We start from the raw sequence: 20,316 nt of genomic DNA on the forward strand, positions 1-20,316 counted from the left end.
TGTGCCCCGTGTGTGCCAGGGCCAAGCTGAAGTGCATAGCAAGTGGGAGTCAGAGCTGCAGAGCCATTCATAATCCACGTCTCTCTTCCCCATAATTATCTCTGCTACCCGAGAGAGTTGAGAACTCCCTTAAGCCTCCCTGCAAGTCATTTCTATTCTAATTGGGATTTAAAAACTCTTGAAACCTGAGTGGGTGGCTCAGTGCATTACTGCTGATGAATGGTACCCTGGGTGATGTGCCCAGCAGAGCCACAGAGGATCTGTGCTTGGTTTTCCAGTGAAGAGCTGTCCTTTTTGTTTTCAAGCACAGATTTGCTCTTTACCTCAGCTAATTAGGACCTGGCTTCATTCACAAAAGAAATTCTGTTTGTGGCACTACACCAAAATGTTAATTCGATTTTGTTGAATCCTTTCCCTTCTTAATACTTCTTTAAAAGGGAGGGGATGAAGCTTGCTTTCTCCATGTAAATATTTTCTGTCTTTCCTTCTCTTTTGATTTCTCCTTCAAAGATTGGCTTAACATGGTTTCATTACCTACTCAGAAATGTCATCATAAGCACCTCAGCTCTCTGGGCTGGGTTTTGAATGTCACGTTCCTGGTGATTTTCTGGTTTGTTTTGGTGTTTTGTTCCGTTTGGTTTTTTCTCCTAGTGAAGCTCCTCCTAACCCGTCACTGTTCCCTTGTTGCTAATTCCTGTCTGCTTTCCCTCTTGCTGTTAACGTGGCCCACAGCCACGAGCAGAACGGTGAGCGAGGGTCCATCAGTGCAGTGAGGGCTGGGGATTGCCCTGCTGGGGCAGGCGTGGGTGACATCACTGCCGTGGATGTCACCGTGGCAGCTGCACAGGGACTCCCTGCTCCCAGCACCCGATAAATGGAGCACATCATTGGGAGCAGCACTGATGGAGGCTGAGCACCATTTCCAAGGAGACAAGGATCCCAAATGGATGGAGAGGAGGGCAGAGGGGCTCTTCTCACCTGGGCAGTGCAGTCTGGGGGGTCCCAACCCCACGCACGCCATTCACTTGTTTGTCATCTTCAATCTCTTGAAGTGCTTCCTCCAGCAGCTGCACTGCTTTCCTGTGGGCTGCACACAACCACAGCAATCTCTGCTCACTGAGGCAGAGGGGATGATGTTGTTAGCTCTGAATTAATTTGCTCTGTGAGTGTAAATCAGCCTCCTACTGTTGTTTTGGTGAATTATTTTAAATGCAAATGCTGCAGAGACAAATGAAATGTGTGGATGTGGAAAAAGCACTCTGGAAAAAGAGAACTCAAATACAGAAAAAAAAGTTCCCTTTGTCAATATAATGTGCTTTTAATAAACTGTGGATGCTCTTGGCTTTCCAAGCTGTCTGTAATCATCATGGATTCCTGTCCCACCCTCACCCCTAAAAGCTGTACACTGTAAGTCAAGTGAAAACAGATAACCAACATTTTGGGAAAATGCCTCTAGCCCATTTTCCTTCAGTCCTGGGTCATTGTTCAGGCTTGTGACCCAGACACACGTCTGGAGTTCCTTGCCACTGGGGAGCTGCTGGGGTTTATTCCAGCTGAGACATAAACCTCTGTGAGTTTGAGAGAGCTCTGTTAAAAGACTGTGCTAAATCTGGGGCTGCAGTGTCCCGATCCTCTGAGGAAACTAGTCTAGAAATTTATTCTTTGAGAATAATTTTCCAGTGAGAGGTGGGATTATATTCCTTTAATTTTTCTTTTTTTATGGTGGTAGGTATATGGGGGGTTTTGGGAGTTATTTTGGTTTGGGTTTTTGTTTGAGCTTTTTATTTGTTTGATTGTTTAATAGCAACTTCTGTTCACTAATTCCTTGGAATGTATGAGGCAGTTCCATTTTTTGAGAGAGGAGAGAGCACAGATGTGTGGAATTGCATGACTTGTACTAAGTGACATTAGTCTTAACAGAACTCTGGACTAAAGTTAACATTTGTTTTCTGAGACCTCCAGTAAGTCATGTAATTCCAGCTTCATCTTCCCACCAGTTTGATGAACAACACAAAACCTCTGCTCTGTGTTTTCCCCTCCCTGCCATCTCTGCTGGCGCTGAAGATCAAGGCTGTCCCAGTCCTGCTGGTTTGTTCTCCAGTGTCACCCAGGCTTGATTGTGACAATCCCACCATGCAGGCAGCTGCCTTCCAGTTTTCCCAATTTACCTCAAAGCAGGATGCACTGGGAAGGTGGCAATGAGTTGTTCAGCCGTGGCTTGTCTCTCCCTCTGGGCACAGAGTGCTCTTCTCTGTGAAGCCCCAGAGCTGGTGACAGCTCCAGAGGCTCTCTGGTGACACGGAGAGCTCTGGAATGGTCTACAAGTACCTCTTAGGGTTGCTTGGCATCCCCTTTCAGCAAGGTAGGGGCACAAGCAGAGCCCAGCAGGACCCTTCCCCCTGCTGACTTCTGACACTGCATTGCAAACTCTGTCGGGAGGTGTAAGCAGGGTGAGCCCTTCCCCTGTCCCTCTTGATCCAGCCTCATTGATTTGCACAGAGCCCTTCCCTTCTGGCTGTGAGTGCAGCCCAAGCGCTGCCTACTTGCACAGACCCCCTGTGCCCCTCGCTGGTTCCACTGATGAGTTTTGTATGAGTTTTGCAGCTTCACATCCTCAAGATAATCCTTCATGGAATCAGGATTATGGCACTTTATCTACATGGATGCATTAAAAGAGAGTTTGTGTGGCATTCTTTTGTGAGCTGCTCTTGCTGGAATTCTCTTTCTGCCTTTGTACTGTGATGACATAAATCCCAAGCTTGGGCCAGGACTAACAGCAGCGTGAAACAGAGTTTTAGTTCTTGCACATATTGGCTGTAGTGCTAAATGTTGGTGATCCCCTCCCTCTGTTCCTGTCTATGGGATTTGTTGCCATATTTAGGGAAATTTATCAGGACAGAGGTATAAAATGTGAATCAGTCTGCTTCAGTTAATTGATGCTTGGCTTTACTTTTTGACAGAACACTGTTCCTTGGTGTGGCCTGACTGCCAGGGAGGGACAGGTGAGGTCAGTTCCAGAGGCCAGGCACGACTGTGACACTGAATTTCAGTGTTGGACAGGGATGAGCACTAGGAGGTGGCAGGAATGAAGCCTCTGAATCAGCCACTGTGCAGTTTCATAGTGGCCTGTCCTGCCAGTGCTGTGCTGCTGGGGAGGCTGAGAGACTGTTTCAGCAGTCTCTGCTAACTTGTCTTTTAAGATTTTTGTACAGTGCTTGCTTCTTTTCTACTTGACCTAGTTTATGCTTTGCACATTAAGTCAGTTCCTACACTAAAAGCCTTCGTTCTCCTACTTCCTTGATGGTTTTCTAGTGCATTGGGTCACCATCCCAGACTGCTATTTTATTTATTTGTGGTCATGTCTTTCATCTAACCTGCTTCAGAGCAAATTCCTTTTTTTCATTAATTTAATTCTTCCCTGCAGCATTAGTTTCAGAAAATGTGTAATGGATATATTGGGCCATTTTCCTCAAGAATTGAGAATTTTCTTATCCTTATAAAGTGTAGTTTTGGTGCAATATGTCAATAAGGACTTCTTTTTTCTTTTCTTTTTTTTTTTTTTTTTTTTTTATTTTTTTTTTATTTTGCCAGGAAAACTAATCCCAAATGCAGCAGCAGGTCTTGAGACAGCAGAGAATTGATGAGCTTGGTAAGATCAGAGAGGAAAAACAGATCTCTGGTAAAAGCAAGCACAGCTCTGCACTTAGCAGAGCAGAGGTATAGAGCATTTTAAGTAACACAGATAAATACCTCCCTGGAGCTTTTGCTTTTTCATCTAAGCACAGATCAGAGAACAAATAGGAAAATGTGGGGGCAAAACCCAAAAGCTTTAAAGATGCCAATGAACATTTTTCAAGCTGAAGGTTACTTTTAGCAGTGAAAATAGCAGAAGATGTGTAAGGGAAAAACAATGAAGCCATGTGTAAAATAAGGGAAAAGAAGGAGATCAGAGGGCTGCAGAAGAGTTTTGAATTAAGTGGCTGCTGACTTGATTCTTATAAATGATTTATTTTTGTTTGTTCTTGAAAAACATTTCTAATTTGTTTCTGTGCTATACTAACACACCGAAAGTTGTTCATTACTCTCATACAGAGATTTTTCAGACAGTGTGCAAGCAAAAAGTGATACCTTTAATGCCCTAAATTTAGTTTTAAAAGTTCCAACCATGGTAACTCTGCATGAAATTACCATATCAGTGGTATTCCAGCTGGTTTTGAGTTTTATATTAGTGGACTAGATCTTAACCCCAGAATTGCTTTATATGCAATTTGAACCACTGGCACACATTCAGTGCAGAATTTCTGTATAATGAACGATGTGAGGTGTCAGAGCAAAGCTAGGGGAATACTTGATTTTTTTGTGAAATGTCACTTAAAGTTGAATGGTTGGGTAGTTCCATACTTGTAGAGAAAATTCTGCTTTAATCATAAGTTCATATGCACCTCTGTGTCCTGAATTGCCATCAGTACCAAGAGGAGTTCCAGCTTCACACAGTCTCTGCTGTGTTGTGCCTATTTATTGAATTCAAAGCATAAGCAGCAAGTATTTGGTTTAAAAATAGCTCCTGCTCATCATTTTGATGTCGGGTCACTGCATGGAACTGATAGCTGCTACACTGAATTTCCACCTCACTGCTGATGGAAGTGATCAGGGGTGCAGCCTTAACAAACCATCCCATGTCCTGGGAGTGTTGGTGAAGATGTGCTCTGCAGGGCTGGCTGTAACCTCTGTCAGCACTTTGCCCAGTGCTAATGCTGTGCAGCTTTGGTTGCAGGGAATAATCTGCTAATCCATCATGGGGTGCTTTTTCTGACCCAGTGGCACAATTAAAGGCATAAGATGCATTTGCATTATGAAGGGAAATGAGGGCTCAAGACCAGGGTTGTGAGTTGCTGCCTATTAAAGCTCTACAAGGTCAAGCTCAAAAGATTTTTTCACCTGTTCTGCAAACATTTGGAGGGTAACATCAGGTAACTTGCACAGCCAAGACTGTTGCCAGGGGTGCTGATAGTAATGTCTGTGTTTTCATTCAGTTCTACTCCTGTAGCAGTGTCAAGTCCATTGAACTAAAATCAGGATTTATATCAGCTGTTCTCTGCTTCATGCACAGAGATCTTCATAAAGCCCACTGCTTTGTCATGGAAACTGTTGCCCTAGCAGTTGCTAATCCAGATGAATATGTCAGCAAGAGTTTTCTTTAATCACTGTCATTTTTCACAGATTTGAGAACAGAAGGTTCATGTTCAGTAACCAGTACAGGGATGGGATGAATGACACTGCATGCCACTGAAGGGTATTTGTTAATACCTTGAAGAGACTTTAGGAAAAAAGATCCTGCCCATGAAACAGATGAAGTGACACTTTCTCCTGTGCAAGAAGTATAAATGCCACATTTTTATTTCTCTCAGGCTTGGGACTTCAGTGTTTGTTGTAGCTGCAGACTGTGAACCCTCCATTATCTGTAGCTTGTTTAGGGCTATGCTGAGCAGAATGGACTTCCTGTGGTAATAATGGATAACTCTGGAGCAAACACCCTTTTAGACATCAAAAAGGATTCTCAAACAAGTGTGTGGACAAAGAGGAAGGTGCATATTTTTACTAAAGGCTGAGGCTTTGTTTGGTAGTATTTGGTAAATCATATTCCTCAAGGTGTGAAGTGGCAGACATGAGCTGCTTTTTACCTAGTCCAGTTTCCTGTCAACACAGCAAGGTCCTAAAATAAAATCACATTTGTGCCATCATTGCCCTGTGCCTTTTTTCAGATTGTGTTTTCCTATTCTTGCTTGATCTTTTCTTTGACACATGCAGCAGTTGTCAAACTTTTTTTAATCGTATCTTCCAGTCTAGAAAAAGACTCATTTATGGGGGTAAAGCATGAGTGAGAAAAACTCTCAGAAAAACAGGTGTGCATGAGAGTGGAATTGTGTCACAGGAGAGTGACACAAAATTTCCTCTGTATTTCTCTTGTGTTTTTTCCCTTGCCCCTTGCCCCAGGGATCTCCTCTCGTGGCTCAGAGCTGCTGAGGCTCCTGTGCTCCGTGCCCATTTGTGCCTTTTGCTGTTGCAGTGATCGCTGACGGGGCGCTGGACAAGACAGCCCTGACGGACGATGTGGGCAGCGAGGAGGATCTGTACGAGGACTTCCGCAGCTCCGGCCACCGCTACGGCCACCCCGGCGGCGGCGGCGAGCAGCTGGCCATCAACGAGGTACTGCTGCTGCCCGGGGAGGGCTGGCCTGGGCACAGACTGGGCAGAGACAGAGAATAAAGTATTTATTGAAAGGCCTTCAGGATACACCTTGGGCAGGACAAGAGCCTGGCCAAGGCTGCACCCAAGGTGACCGAAATGGTCACGAAAATAGATGACTGGTCATGAGGTCTCACATTTTTATGTCACAAGTTTTGGTCCATTTGCATTTTGGGATTTAATTGTCTAATTACAGCTTCAGGATGTGAGGTCTTATCCTTCTTGTTTTCTCTCTTTGGTCCATCGTTGTTTGTGCTTTTGGACCTGAAATTTGTACTCATTGTCCTTGGTCTTCAGGAGGAACAGGATTTGTTTTGTCTGCCTACTCTGCAAAGAGACCTTACTGACACTTAATGTGAGGGTCAGATCTACACCCCAAGCAGTACAGAATTGGAAAAACATGAAATCTAAAATTCAAGGCATCATGCTGCTCCTCATTGGGAAGGTCCTTGAGCCTGTAAGGGGAACTTCCAGTGCAGTGCCCTGGAGGAATCTACCATAGGCTTGGAGAATGCCTCATAAGTTAGGGTGAGAGAAAAAAGGCTTCCCCCAGAGAGCTCTGCAGCACTATGGTAATTACCTCAGTTTTTCTTTTCCCATTGGCCCCTTGGCCTGGCCCATCTCTGTTGTTCCCATATTTCCCTTGTTCTAGAGGCTGCTCCTTTCCCTGTTTTCCCATTGGCTGTGGTATCACTGCTTGCCTGCCCCAATATCCCCTGTAGGTTGTTGCTCCTTGCCCTGCCCTTGCCCTGCCCCTGTGCCTGCAGACCATTGGCTCCTAACCCCATGCTTAACCCTGGGCACTCGGGTGTTTTGTCCCTTTGGTGTGAGGCTGCAATAAACCCAGCTGGAACTCTCTGCAGAAGACCCATCCTGCCTTTGCTTCGCTGAGCTCTCCGTGGTGTGTGTGTGAGTGTGGATTACCTGACTGTTAGGAGGGCAGTGGCATCTCCATCCATTCCACACTGCCACAGCCCATCTCACAAACAGCTGGAGAGCCATGCTGGTGGTTCTGGTTACCACGGCCAGGCTGATACTGGCACACTGGAGGGGGCTCTAAATGTCATTTTCTGTGGGCACCATTTACAGTGCTGGGCTGTCCATCAGGGTGATGTCCCTGAGGCAGTGCAGAGACACAGGACCTGAGCAGGTGACTCTCCTCTTGGGTGTTTTTGATTGAGAAGTTAAAAACATAATGAACTTGTTAATAACATTAATGAACTTGTTAAAAAAAAATAATGAACCTGTTAACAACATTAATGAACAAGTTCAGATTTGGAGTGTGCTGTACTGAAGGCTCAGTGGAAATGTTGAAAACGTCCCTGGTCTACCTGTTTCTTTATTCATAGGTAAGAAGGGTGCAAAGTGTAATACAGGTTTGGTCTTCATTATTTCTTCCTGTTCCCCAAGACTCTAGGGATGTGAAAGACCTGTCTTTTCAGTCACTGTTTTTAGCTGTTTTTCTTTATAGTGCTGATCCTGATGAACCTGACATCAGCAGTTTAAAAGGTACTACTTGCTTTAAGCAATGCAGTGAGCACCATACTAACAGATCTAAGATGTTTTTCCTGTAAAGTACTATTTTGTATCTTGTGCATTAAAACTGGCATCCTGCTACACACAGAAGGATTTCTCTGTGAGGGGAACTTGAAAGAGTGGAGCATGTTCACCCCATCAGTGATCTCTTGAACTCCTACACCTTCTTTCTCTATTTCCTCCACTGTTACGTGTACATGACCTTCCCAAGATGAGAAGGCAGGGATGAAAGAAGCATTCTATTTTCTTTTGCTAAGCTATAACTGAAATTACGTGGCTCTGAGTGTGTGTGTGTGTTTGATACACTGTGATAGTGCTTCTGGGGTCTGACAAAGCTCCAGAAAGCTCACAGTGAGGACAACAGCTTCACTTCAGAAACAACAACAGCAAATGCCCTTCCAGCAGTTCTCAATCTCCACCTACAGCCCTGGGTGCCTGGCCTAAGGAAGGGAGTTGCTTTATTTTCTTCCCCTATTGCTTACATCCAGGGGTTATCAAACCATGCTTAGAGCTTTTTAATTTAAACTCAGCCGTCTTGGGCTGTTGTCACTGGCAAGAAAACATGAGCAGAACACCAGAAAATCTTGGGTTGTGTTCTTCCACATTTACCTGGTGTGTTTATGAGAGTCCCAGGCACCAAGGAGTCAGTCCCAAAGCATGCACTGAGTCTGTGGGAGGAGGATTCTGCTTCTCTCCCAGTCAGGTGCTAGCATCAAACAGAAAATCCTCTGTCCCCTTGCCCTCGCCCCTCCTCTCACCTCATCTTTAGAAGTCTTTAAAATCACAAAAAACCAAACTTGCCTGCCGGTCTCACCATCGTGCATGTGGTGTTTTTTTCTTTCTTTATTCATTATTATGGAGAACAATTGTTTTTCTTTCATTTCCTAAAAGTCATTTTATTAGAATAAAATCACTTGTAATCAGGAAAGCAAATGGCTGTGCCCAAAGCAGGTGTAATTTGTATAATCTATGAAGCGTATGTGGGGTTTTGTTGGCCGGTTGACTTGAAAAAAAAAAAGATTAGTTTTGGCTTGTTCCCTAGAATCTTGCCTGTTCAGGAGCCAACAAAACTGTAAGAACAAACAGTTCATTATTTACTTTGTCAACTGGTTCCAAGGGTTAATTAATCCATCACTTGGTTCCAGTGAGCCTTAGCAAAGCGCTGCCTACACAAGCACTTCCCAGAACAGGGGATTACAGAAAGTACAAAATCTCTGCAGTGAGACACTAAATCTGGGAGATGGGAATTCCACAAGAACAGACATCTTAAATGTTGGAATTGAAACATCTCAAATAGCTGGTAGCTGGACAGGCTTATCCTCATCTCCCTGCTGGACCAAAAGTGGCTGTTGAGAAGTCCTGAGGATTTTCCATAGTGCTAGGAGTGATGTAGGGTGAAGATTTCCGTGTTCACTCATTTAGTCACATTTTTGAGTAGTCTCAGGTTGGTTTTATTGTATTCCAAGTTGCATTTTATTGGTTGTGGATAAGGAAACTATGGTAACCACATTATTCTTAACCTCCATGGAAGAAACAGCTTTCAAATAAACAGAGAAGGCTGAAATACGTTTTTAAGGCAGTTGGCAGACCAAGTGTTGCATTAAAGAACAAAACACCCAACCACTGAGTTTTAGTTCATTTTGGATCAAGAGAAAATGATTATGAAATAAAAAAGAAACCTTTCATAAAACTAGAATAATTTATTGGCAAGAACACTAGAGGGATAAAAGAAAGCTGGGAAGGTTGTATAGAGCCCACCTAAGAAGATCAGCATGAGAGTGTGTAAGAGCCAAGAAAAATCAATCAAAAAGTAATAATAGGGGTTTGGGATGAGAAAAGAGGCAGGGGAAGTAATTTTCTTGGGACATCTGTTTGACATTCTTTCAAATGCTTTCTTGATGCTCAGGAAAAGAGATTTTTGTGTTTAGATTGTACTTGGTAGAGTTCACTTTGTGTTTGATCCAGATAAAGGCCCTACCCTGGTACTTTATTGCTTCCAGGGTATCACTGGTTGAAAATGCAGCAAGAGAAAAACCTGTACTGCAAACACATTGGGATTCTGTCCTTCCAGCTCTTCATAAATGTTAGGCATGGGACAGATCCAGCTTCAAGCTGCATTAAATGTGTTCCACGCAGTCTGAAGTGCAGCACACGAGGGATTAGGTGAATAAAAGCCTGCCTGGCTCTGCAGTGACCATGGTGGTGATAAGCTGTGTAGTTTTCCCCACTAAGTAACTGGCCTGGGTGAGGAAGCCTGACCTCTTTGCTTGGTAACATCTGAGGTGTCCTGAGAGTTTGCTGTGTCCTGTGCAGCTCCGTGCTTTGCAGGAAATGCAATTGCAGCTCAACACAGCCCTTGTAGTCCCCCCATGAACAGCACTGTGCCCATCTTGTGAAAGCAAATCCCTAAGTGTTCAGAAAATAACAGCAAGACTCCCAATTCTTCCCTTATCTCCTATGGCCCTATGCCTGATAAGTTTGGAATTTGGTATGTGGAGTCTCGTTCCTGAGGAAAGGCACAATCCTGGCTTCAGCAGCCAGGGGTTTATCTGAGACACATAACCACTGCTGCCTTGTGTTTTAAAGTGACAATATCATAAACTCTTACAGATGTTTGAGCTAACTTGTGGCTGTTGACAAGATGCAATTAAGCTAATTGGTTCCAATATATATGTTTCTGATTTAACAAAGTAATTAATCCAGAAAAATGTTTGAAGTGGCACAAACAAAGCTACGTAGCCAGGGCGACAGACACTGTAGCAGTGGTCTCTCCCTCTTACTGAGTCTCTAAAACATTACTCTGGTGCTAAACTCTTTGATCCTGTGCTCACCCAGTGCTTCACCCAGACCCGTCAATTTTAAACAAGGCAGACTTATGAACTGTTGGGGTTTTTAAGGAAAAAACCAAAACAAAACAGCAAAACCAATTCAAATCCCCAAACTCATAAAATGTTAATAAAGATGAAATCAGAACAGCTGATTTTAATTTTGTTAAACATGAATAATCTCCTTTATAGACTTTTTCACTCCATTTATCTTCATTCTAATTAATAGAAATCTCTTGTGTACTATATGAGGGCAAATTTCATAAGACAGAAGCATTTTAAATAGTGCCACAAAATATTGCCATTCATTTTCTTTAAAAGAGTACAGAATAGATTACAAAATCTGTGGTCACAACACACTGAAAACTAAAAACAGTCTGAAAACAGAATTATTGATCATATGGAAGCAATATATAACATTCTTATATAATCTAGGAAAAGAGATTTATTATCATTTTTGTATCTTAATGTGAGTGTATTGCTAAAGCAAACAGAAACCAGTTAACAGACACCTGCCAGCACCCACTGAGTTGTTTTGGGGTTTTTTTCCCCTTCTGGAGGGTTTGATTCCTGCTTTTGTGTCCCACGTATTCCTGCAGCCAAGGTTGACAGCTGTGCTCCAGCAGCAGCAGATATGATTTATTTGCAGAATACAGTATAAAGCTCAGGGCTGTCAAGGACAAGAAATAATGTTCCCCTGGGGATATAAATCTTTACTGAACCCGGTTTTGGTCCCAAGTGCTTGCATAACTTTGTGTAGGGCTTAAATATGAGTGTTCAGAGTAGGGAGTCAGAATTGTAACTTCTTTTACTGCCTGGTGGATTTGGGTTTTAGAGTTTTCTGGTCTGCAGACTCTCCAGGTTGTTTCAGAGGGCTTTTTGCAATGGATTTAAAGCAAATCAGTATATTCAAATGCTCTGTGGCAATTATGTCTCATCAAACATCAGGATCAGTAGCTAAGTGGTCCCAGGGGTTTCCAGAGCCATATTTCTGCCTTCTACCATGGGCAGTGGGGCTGCTCTGAGCCATTTTCTCACGTCCTCCTCAGCACTGGGACTTGGGCATCCCCTGAGCAAAAGATCCTCCCTCAGCAGGCTGCAGATGCAGAGTGTGATGGAAGCCAGTGCAGCTCACCCAGCACTGAGGAAAGGCTGTCTGTGAGTGAATGTCAGGGTTTTTTGGAAAGGTGGGAGAAATGGGATGTTCTTTCACACTGCAGTCATGCAGTGAGTCCTTATCCATCCTAATGCTTGTCCTCAGCCATGGGAGATGAGTGCAGGTAGCTCCTTTACCATGGGTCTGCAGCATACACTCCACCAGGAGTTCAATCCACATAGAAGCATTTCCATAAAATACATTTTCTTTTGCTGGACCATGCTTTCTCCAAACACCCTGATTAATCTGATACTCATTAGGAACAAATAAAAACCCTCCAGGCTTAGCTTGGTTTTGGGGTAAGAATAACGGGGAGCTGTTAGAGTTGTAACTCCCAAACCAAAACCCTGTGGTGCTTTAGGTGCTGCAGGTGCTTTAGGGATGAGTGGGTTATGAGCTCAGTCTCCCAAGAAATCCAACGCCTCCTTCCAGGAGCCAAGCTGGAGCAGCACAACAGGAGAGGCAGGCTCTGGCTTTCCCCTCTTTGTGGGCACGGGTGTGCCCCCACATGTACACAGACGTGTTTGAGGAGAGGGAGGTACTGCCCAAACTTTCATCCCTGGCTGCAAAACAGGGCTAAACACGTCACTCAAAGGAGATAACTGGAGACAGTGTGGTGGCTTTGGAGCTCTTACATCAGCCCTGCCAGCCCTGTCTTACATTGTAAAGAGCAACAGCTTCTGTTAACGCTTGTTAATGATCTCCTGTGAGTAGCAGGGCACTCCATAAAATGTCTGGGGTTTGTCGGCATTAAATGTGTTCCAGTTACTGGGGTGTGAAGAGGGGCTTGGCTCCACAAATAGTATTCCCTTTGGGGAAAAAATGATCCAAGCATGTTTTGACTCCTAAAATTACTTGTGCCAAATCACCTCAAAGACTGCCTGCACTTCATCCAGCACATCCATGGGTTCCCAGAACTCTGTCTGATGCTCCCCCCCACTTAAAGGCAACATGATGTGTTTACAAGAGGTCTCTTTATGCTGAAGATAAATGCTTTGGCATCCCATTGAAAGGGCTGCTTTAACCTGGAGCAGTGGCATTGTGTCCTGTAGGGATAAGGGCTGTGTTCAGAAGGTCTTGGCTGCCTGCCTGCCGCTTTTAGCTCCTGAGGGCCATTGACCACAGCGCCACTGAGACCTTCAAATCCTCCCATGGGGCAAGGCAGGCTCCTCGGGCTCCTCATGGTTCTACCTGCACCCAATCAGGGCCTGTGCAAAGAAGCCAAGGAAATGTGCAAGTGAAGGGGAATGATTTCCTCATCCATCTGTAAAGTGGAAACCTTTCAAACCTGTCCTCTCTCTGATACAAAGAAGGAATTTACCCTGCCCTCAGGAGCTCCTTGTTTGGCTTTCGGGGATCCTGGGTTTGGTACCTAACTCTCCAATGCTGCTTTAGGGAGCAAGAGCATTGGAAGCACTGCAATATTTGCAGCCCTACAAGGATTTTAGTTCAGAAGTGTGATAAATTGCTGTTACCTCTGCTTGAAATGGGAGCCTGATGGTGTGCAAAGACAGATCTGTTTTGCAGAATCTTGCTGTTACAATTTGCTCTGCCAATATCTTTATTTTAAAGATAGGTTTGGGGATGTCCATGCCCAGTTTGCCAGTTCAAGAAACACCTGGGATGGATAATAGTGCAATAACCAAGTGGATACTGGAGTACAAAGATTTACTGAGAGGAGGGGATAAAGAAGGAATGTGAGAGAGTAGGAATGCTGGGCAGTGTAGAGGTTATTGCAGAGGTTATTCAGGGCTTAAGTGTTTGCATAGAGACAGGGAAGTGAATATCTCTCATTTTATACCATACTTGTGTCTCAGCTTCCTCTCAGCATGGTTTTGATATCAGAACATTTCTTGGATTTGTTCTCCTCTCCAAACCTTGATTTGGAGCAGCTTTTCTCTGCAAAGAATTTTCCTAATTCTCCGAAGACAATTGATCCCAGTGGTGGAAAAATAAAATCCTACTGACTCTTTTGACCCTTCAAAGAGCACTGTTAATCCCTCAATAGATTTTCCCCATCAAGTAGGGGCCCAAGGCCCCTTGTCTTACTAAGTTGGAGGCTGAGTTAGCAAAAAGTTTGGCAGTGGTTTAACAGAGTGAAGGCACTGGCATATTCCTTTCAGTTTTATATTCCCGCTCTGGTGAGAGCAGAAAGATCAACAACAACAACCAAGCTGCTCAAGTGCCAGCCCTGCTCCTCGCGAGGCTCGTGGGAAGGCTCCCCCTCCCTCTGGGGCACTGGGGCCAGCCCCCCTGGGTGCCCAATGTTCAGCCAGGGCACTGAGCCTCTCCTTGCAGCAGAATGAGGAGCTGTTCCTGCCCTGACCCCGCTGCTCCCCGGGCGGGAACAGAGCAGCCTTTGTGCCCAGCAGTGGGGCTGCCCTGCACACTCCTGTGCCACGGGCTGGCCAGGCTGACCCGGGGCTCTGGGGACATCGAGTTCAGCTTCTTCCTTCAAGGTTTGGATTACAGGGACAGTGACCTAGAAAGGTGTTGTGGGGGTTGTTTTTTGCACTTCTCCTTCTGGCTGATGTTATCTGTGATCTTTAGAGGAGATCCTGTTTCTGGCTGTTCCACTGACTCGCTGCTGGCATCTCTTCATGTCAACAGGTTTTATGAAATGAAAGCAGGGTGTGTGAGCTCTCCAACACAGACTGAGTGTCCTGGTTTCTTCACATTCCTCTGTCCCTAATGGATGCTTTGCTAGTAAAGCAGAGGGACACCTTGTTCATGTACTGCTGAGGCTTGATAGCCCATGCTCTTCTTCCTGATTATCTTAACAAACACTTTTCAAGTTTGCTTCTGAGCTGTATCTCAGATTCTTACTAATTTTTGGGGCAGCTTTTGGAGAACAGCCCATCAAGGTTTGATCTTCAGGGTGTATTGTTCTGCTGCAGTTTTTTGGCTTTCTGCAAAGGTAGGCCAAAGGTAGAGGTATCAGGGGAAATGTCACCTTGGAAGGCTGCTTGACCAATTAAAATTTCTGCCCTGCTTTTTTGTCACGTAGGACATAGGAATGCCTAGCCTGACTCTTATACACAGCCTATGTGTGTCTTTTATCCTCTTATGGCTTTTCTCATTCTGATGGAACTTGTTCTCATCCGTGGAGCTCATTCTTCTCTCCAGCCCTGCTGTGGCTCCTTCAGTAACATCAGAAGGCAAAGAAGGAGGACTCTCAAATTAACATTACTACAGACCAGCCTGGAAGAATTTTAGAGACCTGTCACTTGTAAGCAGTTTTCCTGTCCTCTGCCTCCACAAGACTGGTATATTTTGTAAGAGGTGGGGATGCTGAGCAGTAGGAGAAGGGTCAGAACACTGCTCTGCAACTAAATGCATGATTTTAAAGATGACAGGTAAAGGAATGCTGTATTTGTAATTTTATGATTTGTGGGCTTGACAGAATATCTGAGGCAGCCCAAAACTACATTGCTTTCTTGTAAATACCTGTACAGTCAGAAAGAAGGGAGACCAGTGGTCTAGAAACAACCAGAAAAATAAAGCTTGGCCCTGTTCTCCCTCCCCTCTCCAAACACCTCTTGTAGAAACTCTTACAAGGATTATCTGTAAATGTTTTTTTGGCTTTGTACATAGGCATCTTCCTCTACTCCATGTTCCCATATTCTCCTTGTCACTCACCTTGTACTGTTATCCATCCCCTTCTCATCCACTTTATCTGTTCCACTACTTCATTGCAGCTTCCACTGACCTCACCTGCTTCAGGCCCCCCAGCTCTGCCTGTGCCTGTTTCCTCTCTTCTTTCTTGGACTTTTCTAGGAGTCTTTCTCTGAGTGTTTTTCCATTATTTCTCTGTTACAGCCCACATAGTGCCCAAGTGACCATTCCTTGTTATTCTATGTTACCTGTGGCTGTCAAATTTTCAGCTCAAAACTAGGATACCACAAAACCAAAAAGCACTCACATAATTTCAGGAGCCCAAACACCTCCTCTCTCAGTCACTAAGGATGTCGTTGCCAGCATGTCTGTTCCTCAGCCCTGTAACAAGAATGCTAATTTTCTATTCTGACCCCTTTCTAGATACTGCATTCAGGCTCTTAATCTTGCTGGTCTCCAAGATGCAGCATTTCCTCTCTTTCCCTCTGCCTTGCTACAAACCCCACTCAGTGTGTTTCTTTCAGAGCAGCATTATTACAACATCCTTAGTTCTGCCTGTGTCCAGTTTGTACTGAAAATCTCCACCTTCCTAGGCCACTGCATGGGCTGTGCCAGCCTCTATTTGCTTCTCCCTGCCTGTTCCTTGTTCTGCCACACCTATCCTGGCATGCTCAGTTTCGTTTCCTGGGCCACTGCTGTCTGTATCCCTCTCCTGCCATCCCAAAATCCCCAAAGCAAGGCCAGCCCCAGCCCAGCACACCCTGGAGCTCTCCTCACTCCCAGGGTGTGTGGGATGTGTCTGTCAGCTCTTGGCACCAACACCTTCCTGTGGCACTGGAGCTCCAGGCCATGCTGGTAATTCCCAGATGCTTCAAACATGCTAACAGCTGCTGTTGCTACTCTTGAAAATAAAACTTGCTTTAGGAGAATTTGGAAGATTTTCTAGATTTAGTAGAGTCTGAAAGCAAAAGACTGGTTGCTAAGCAGATTGTCTCTTTTTCTTTTCTTTTTTTTCCTTGTTAATTAATTGTAGTCGGGGTGGCCAGTCTGAACACTGCTTTGATTGCAGTCTCCCAGAGGGGCTGTCCTTAATCCATGCACTCCATCAGGAAATTTTCTTCTTTTTTTGCCCATTTTCTTTCCATTGAGAGTTATCTCGTGAGTGTTGGTACCCGAGCACAAGAACAGCTTGTAAAGGTTTGGCAGCACTGCTTGAGTAATCTGCCCAGGGAAGCACTGGCTGTAAAAGCTGAGTGGGCTGAAACCATGCAGTATGAGAGAAGGATGCAGTGGGAGTAACTGCGCTCTAGTAACACAGTGTTACACACTGTAAAAATCCAAAGCAAACTCTGGCAGACTGTTTTCCATTTTGGAAGTACATGATCATATGCAGCTGAAAACGCTATACTTTCTCTGATGTTTTCTGGCTGTGGCTCAGTAGGAACGCTGTCCTTTTGGGAGGTGCTGTCTGCTGTGCCACTGAACTTTAACTCATTGCACAGCAGGGCTGAGAGTTGCTTACTTTGGATGCTGGGAAAAGTGTGATTGTGGGATGACTGGGAGTTAAGGAAACTTGGTTTCTGTGGAATGATTTGCAGGTACAAATGCTTGCCCCTCTCATAATTTCATTGTCAGCCTTTTCAGCTGCTCAGCTGTCATCCACTGAATATCCACTCAGCTGGATTCTCTTTTAAAAGAGGCATTTGAAATGGTTCGTCACACCAGTGTTACAGATAGAAGTATTTTTATCACCCAACTAAAAAAATAAAAATCAACAGAAGCTTCTTCCCTAAGAAGTTCTTCAACAGCTCTGTGTAATGGAAAGGACAGTAATAATTAGATGATTTTTATGTCAAAGAGAAGTTGAAGGGGAAAAAATCCACTCATGTGGACCCAGGTGAATCTGGCTGTTGCAACATTAAAGGTTTCTGGATGTGCTGAATGTGTTCTCTTCCTCTGCAGTTCTTTATGCCCAGCATTCACACAGCCAGTGCTGCCAGGGACAGGGGAATTCATTTTTGTGTCTGTGGCTTCACTGGTGCAGCAACAGAGAGGAAAGCTGCCTCAGAAGGTATCCTCTTCAGGAATACCTTAGGGAGACTTGTAAAGGAGCTCACATTTGTGTGCTGCAGGCTGTTTGCACTCCCAGAGCCAGCAAACCCTGGAGCTGCCTGCCTGGTGTGTCCATGAGCTGCGCCCTGAGCAGGGAGGTGGGGCAGGAGGTGTCTGTGTGTCTGTGCCAGCTGGGCCCAGTCCAGGCTCAGTTCTAGCACTTCTGTCTTTGTTCATATCTAGATAATAAACTTTTCACCTTGTTGGAGGGAGAGTGTTGATGAATGACCCAGTAAGAGCTCCCTTTCTGTCTAGGGATATTCAGAGCACAGTTTATTTGTGCCTACAATACCAGTGTATCCTTGCCTTTAAGAGCAGTTGAATTCTGTTGTTTCTTGTACTTGTAGCAAGCACATTCCTATTTGTGAGCAGTCAAGAGTAGGAAGTCCTGGAAATGTGCTCCAGCATGGTATGTGTGTTCTTGGAGCTCTGCTTTCCAGGTCTGCTCACCAGGAGAGAGGAGAAGGGAGCTGAAGCTGGGGCTGGGCCCCCATACAGCTCTTGGTGGCCTTGCTGGGGACATGAGCTCTTTGCTTTCCCAGGGTGATGGATCCTGCTTCACTGCTTGCCTCCTCAGTTGTCTGTCTGTCCTACTGGCACTCCTGTGCTGCTCATTTCCAGTTATCTCTTCACATTTTTGTGTGTGTGCCTTTCAGTGCCCAGTTCAGCTGTTACAATATTGAAACACCCTTTTCACTGGTAGGCAGTGGGTTTGTCTGCATTCTCCTGGCCTCCTAAAAATGACACCTACTGCAGTCTTCAGGAGCTTAGGCCTCATGTGCTGCATGGTGATGGGTATGGACTGGGCAATATTTCATATCACTGTGATGAAAAATGAAGGTGTGTCTTTCTTTTTGTATTTTATCTGCTCTTAGACGGGGGGTTCTTGAATAACTCGTTCCCCCTTGGCCACTGAGCAGCCTCTGGGACTGCAGCAGGGCTCTGTGTGTGCCCCAGCCTTTGAGGCTGTGCTGTGCTCACTGCTGCTCTCTTTGAGTGGCAGCATTATTCCCATGGCACAGTCCTGGCTGAGGACGGCTCTTAGAGGAAGGCTTGAAAGGAAATTATTACCATTGCAAATCAGATTCCAATGGAGATTGTGCAGCAATTATTTGAAATATGCTCCCTCAGTGATAGTTATACAAAGTGAGCCCCACTGTATTACAAGCCACGAGGTAAAACTTTCAGCCATTTCATCTCTTGCTGATGCCACCTACCACAGAAGCATGGTCTGATTGGTAAAGAATAAGAATGAGGCTCTATTTCCATGATGGAAAAATGCCACATGATGTTTAGCAGAGTGCAGCAGTAGCTGGAGAGCCCCTCCAGTGCAAACACTTGGAGTTACCATGGAAGTGACTCCCCCATGCAGAGTCTGCCACAGACCTTGTGAGGGGCTTCACTGTGAGGGGGTGGACACAAAAGCCAGGTCACAGCTAGAGCCACCCTGCAGCTCTTGTCCTTGTCGAGATCAGTTTCTCTTCACTGAGGGGTCAGAAGGGTGAATGGCACTTAACATTAATTGTGCAGTGCTCCAAGATGTACACGAGGCAAATATGTTATTTGTGCCCAGGCAATGTACTGCAGGGGGCACTTGGCTCTGCACATCAAAAGAGCAAAGGAACATAGCTGGGGCTTGGAGTGTTTCTTAGACACCACAGAGTTAGATGAAAATGTACATTCCACTACAATTTTGCACCTTTTTTCTCCCTGCAATTTCTTTCTGGCATCAGTTTCCCCTGGACTTCTTTTTCCCAGGGAGGCTCAGAGCAGTGTCCAAGAAGTGAACTGCTTTTCCCTGTCAGATGTCTTCAGACAACTTTTCTGTGCTTTTACCTTCAAATATTTCAGCATGTTCATAAGGGGGGAAATTTCAGGAGACTAGTGGAGAATTATGGATTAATTATTCCTGGGTTTTAGAAACTACCCCGTATCCTGCAATACCAACAGTGTAGCTCTGCCAGCCTTGTTGTGTCACTGGAGTTTATCCATTTCTTTTCAGTGTAACTCTGTGCTTAGAGATACAGCTTAGTAGTTGCTGTGCAGGTTTCAGAGAAGTGGGTGTGATCATGCTTTTCATTCACCATAATTAGCTCCTCCTGAAGATCTACATCCCACCCAAATCCTGCTTGGTGGCTTATGTCCAAACTCAATCAGGCATAAAAAGCCTTCAAAGCCAGGCCAGATTTGCAGAATGCCCAGGAGCTGAACAATGCAATGATGCGAGTTAACTGTGGGCTTGAAGAACTTTCAGTAAATTGAAGTCTGCAAGCTATGAAGTGTTCTGCTGTGGTGCACATGGCAGGGAGAAATGGTTTTTTAAAGCCATTAACTCATTGCAGGCCAAAAACTCAAACGCTGGTGAGCTTGGGCAGCCTGTAGATCCCAGCAGTTTGCCCTGTTTGAGAGGTTTTTCCTACAGGTCCTGAAGCTGCATTGAGAGCACAACACATCCTACACATCATTCTTGTTCTATATTTAGGCTAGAGACAAGGAGATTTGCAGGATCTTTGTGTTCAGAAACAAGAAAGTGGAATATTTCTTGATTTGATTTTATTACGACCAGGAAAGCTATCTGAAACACTGCAGAAGCACAAAGGGACAATGGAAGTTTTGACTGCCCTTTCTGTATAGCCCCTGCTGAGGCTGGCACAATTTGGGGAAAAAAACCTCCAAAATTAAAGGAAAGTACCAGTACCCATAACTCTTAAACCTTTCCCCATTTAAATACCTTACCCGCTGTTTTCCTGGATACATACAGGGGCTGTACAGAAGCCCAGGAAACATTAGAGGCATTGATGTGGTAACTCCTGAAAAAACTCAGCT

At 44.8% G+C, this 20,316-nt stretch overlaps 1 protein-coding gene across 2 annotated transcripts in view; it reads left to right on the forward strand.

Moving 5' to 3' along the window:
* The window catches only part of ARHGEF4 (Rho guanine nucleotide exchange factor 4), a 213,670-nt gene that overhangs the window by 162,425 nt on the left and 30,929 nt on the right, over positions 1 to 20,316 (forward strand). For both annotated transcript variants that reach the window (XM_063407860.1, XM_063407861.1), the window contains one exon: positions 6,068 to 6,207. In XM_063407860.1, coding sequence (XP_063263930.1) covers positions 6,068 to 6,207 — 140 coding nt within the window. The remainder of the gene's footprint in view (positions 1 to 6,067; positions 6,208 to 20,316) is intronic.

This window comes from Prinia subflava, chromosome 11 (assembly GCF_021018805.1).
Source record: "Prinia subflava isolate CZ2003 ecotype Zambia chromosome 11, Cam_Psub_1.2, whole genome shotgun sequence".
Taxonomy (NCBI): Eukaryota; Metazoa; Chordata; class Aves; order Passeriformes; family Cisticolidae; genus Prinia; species Prinia subflava.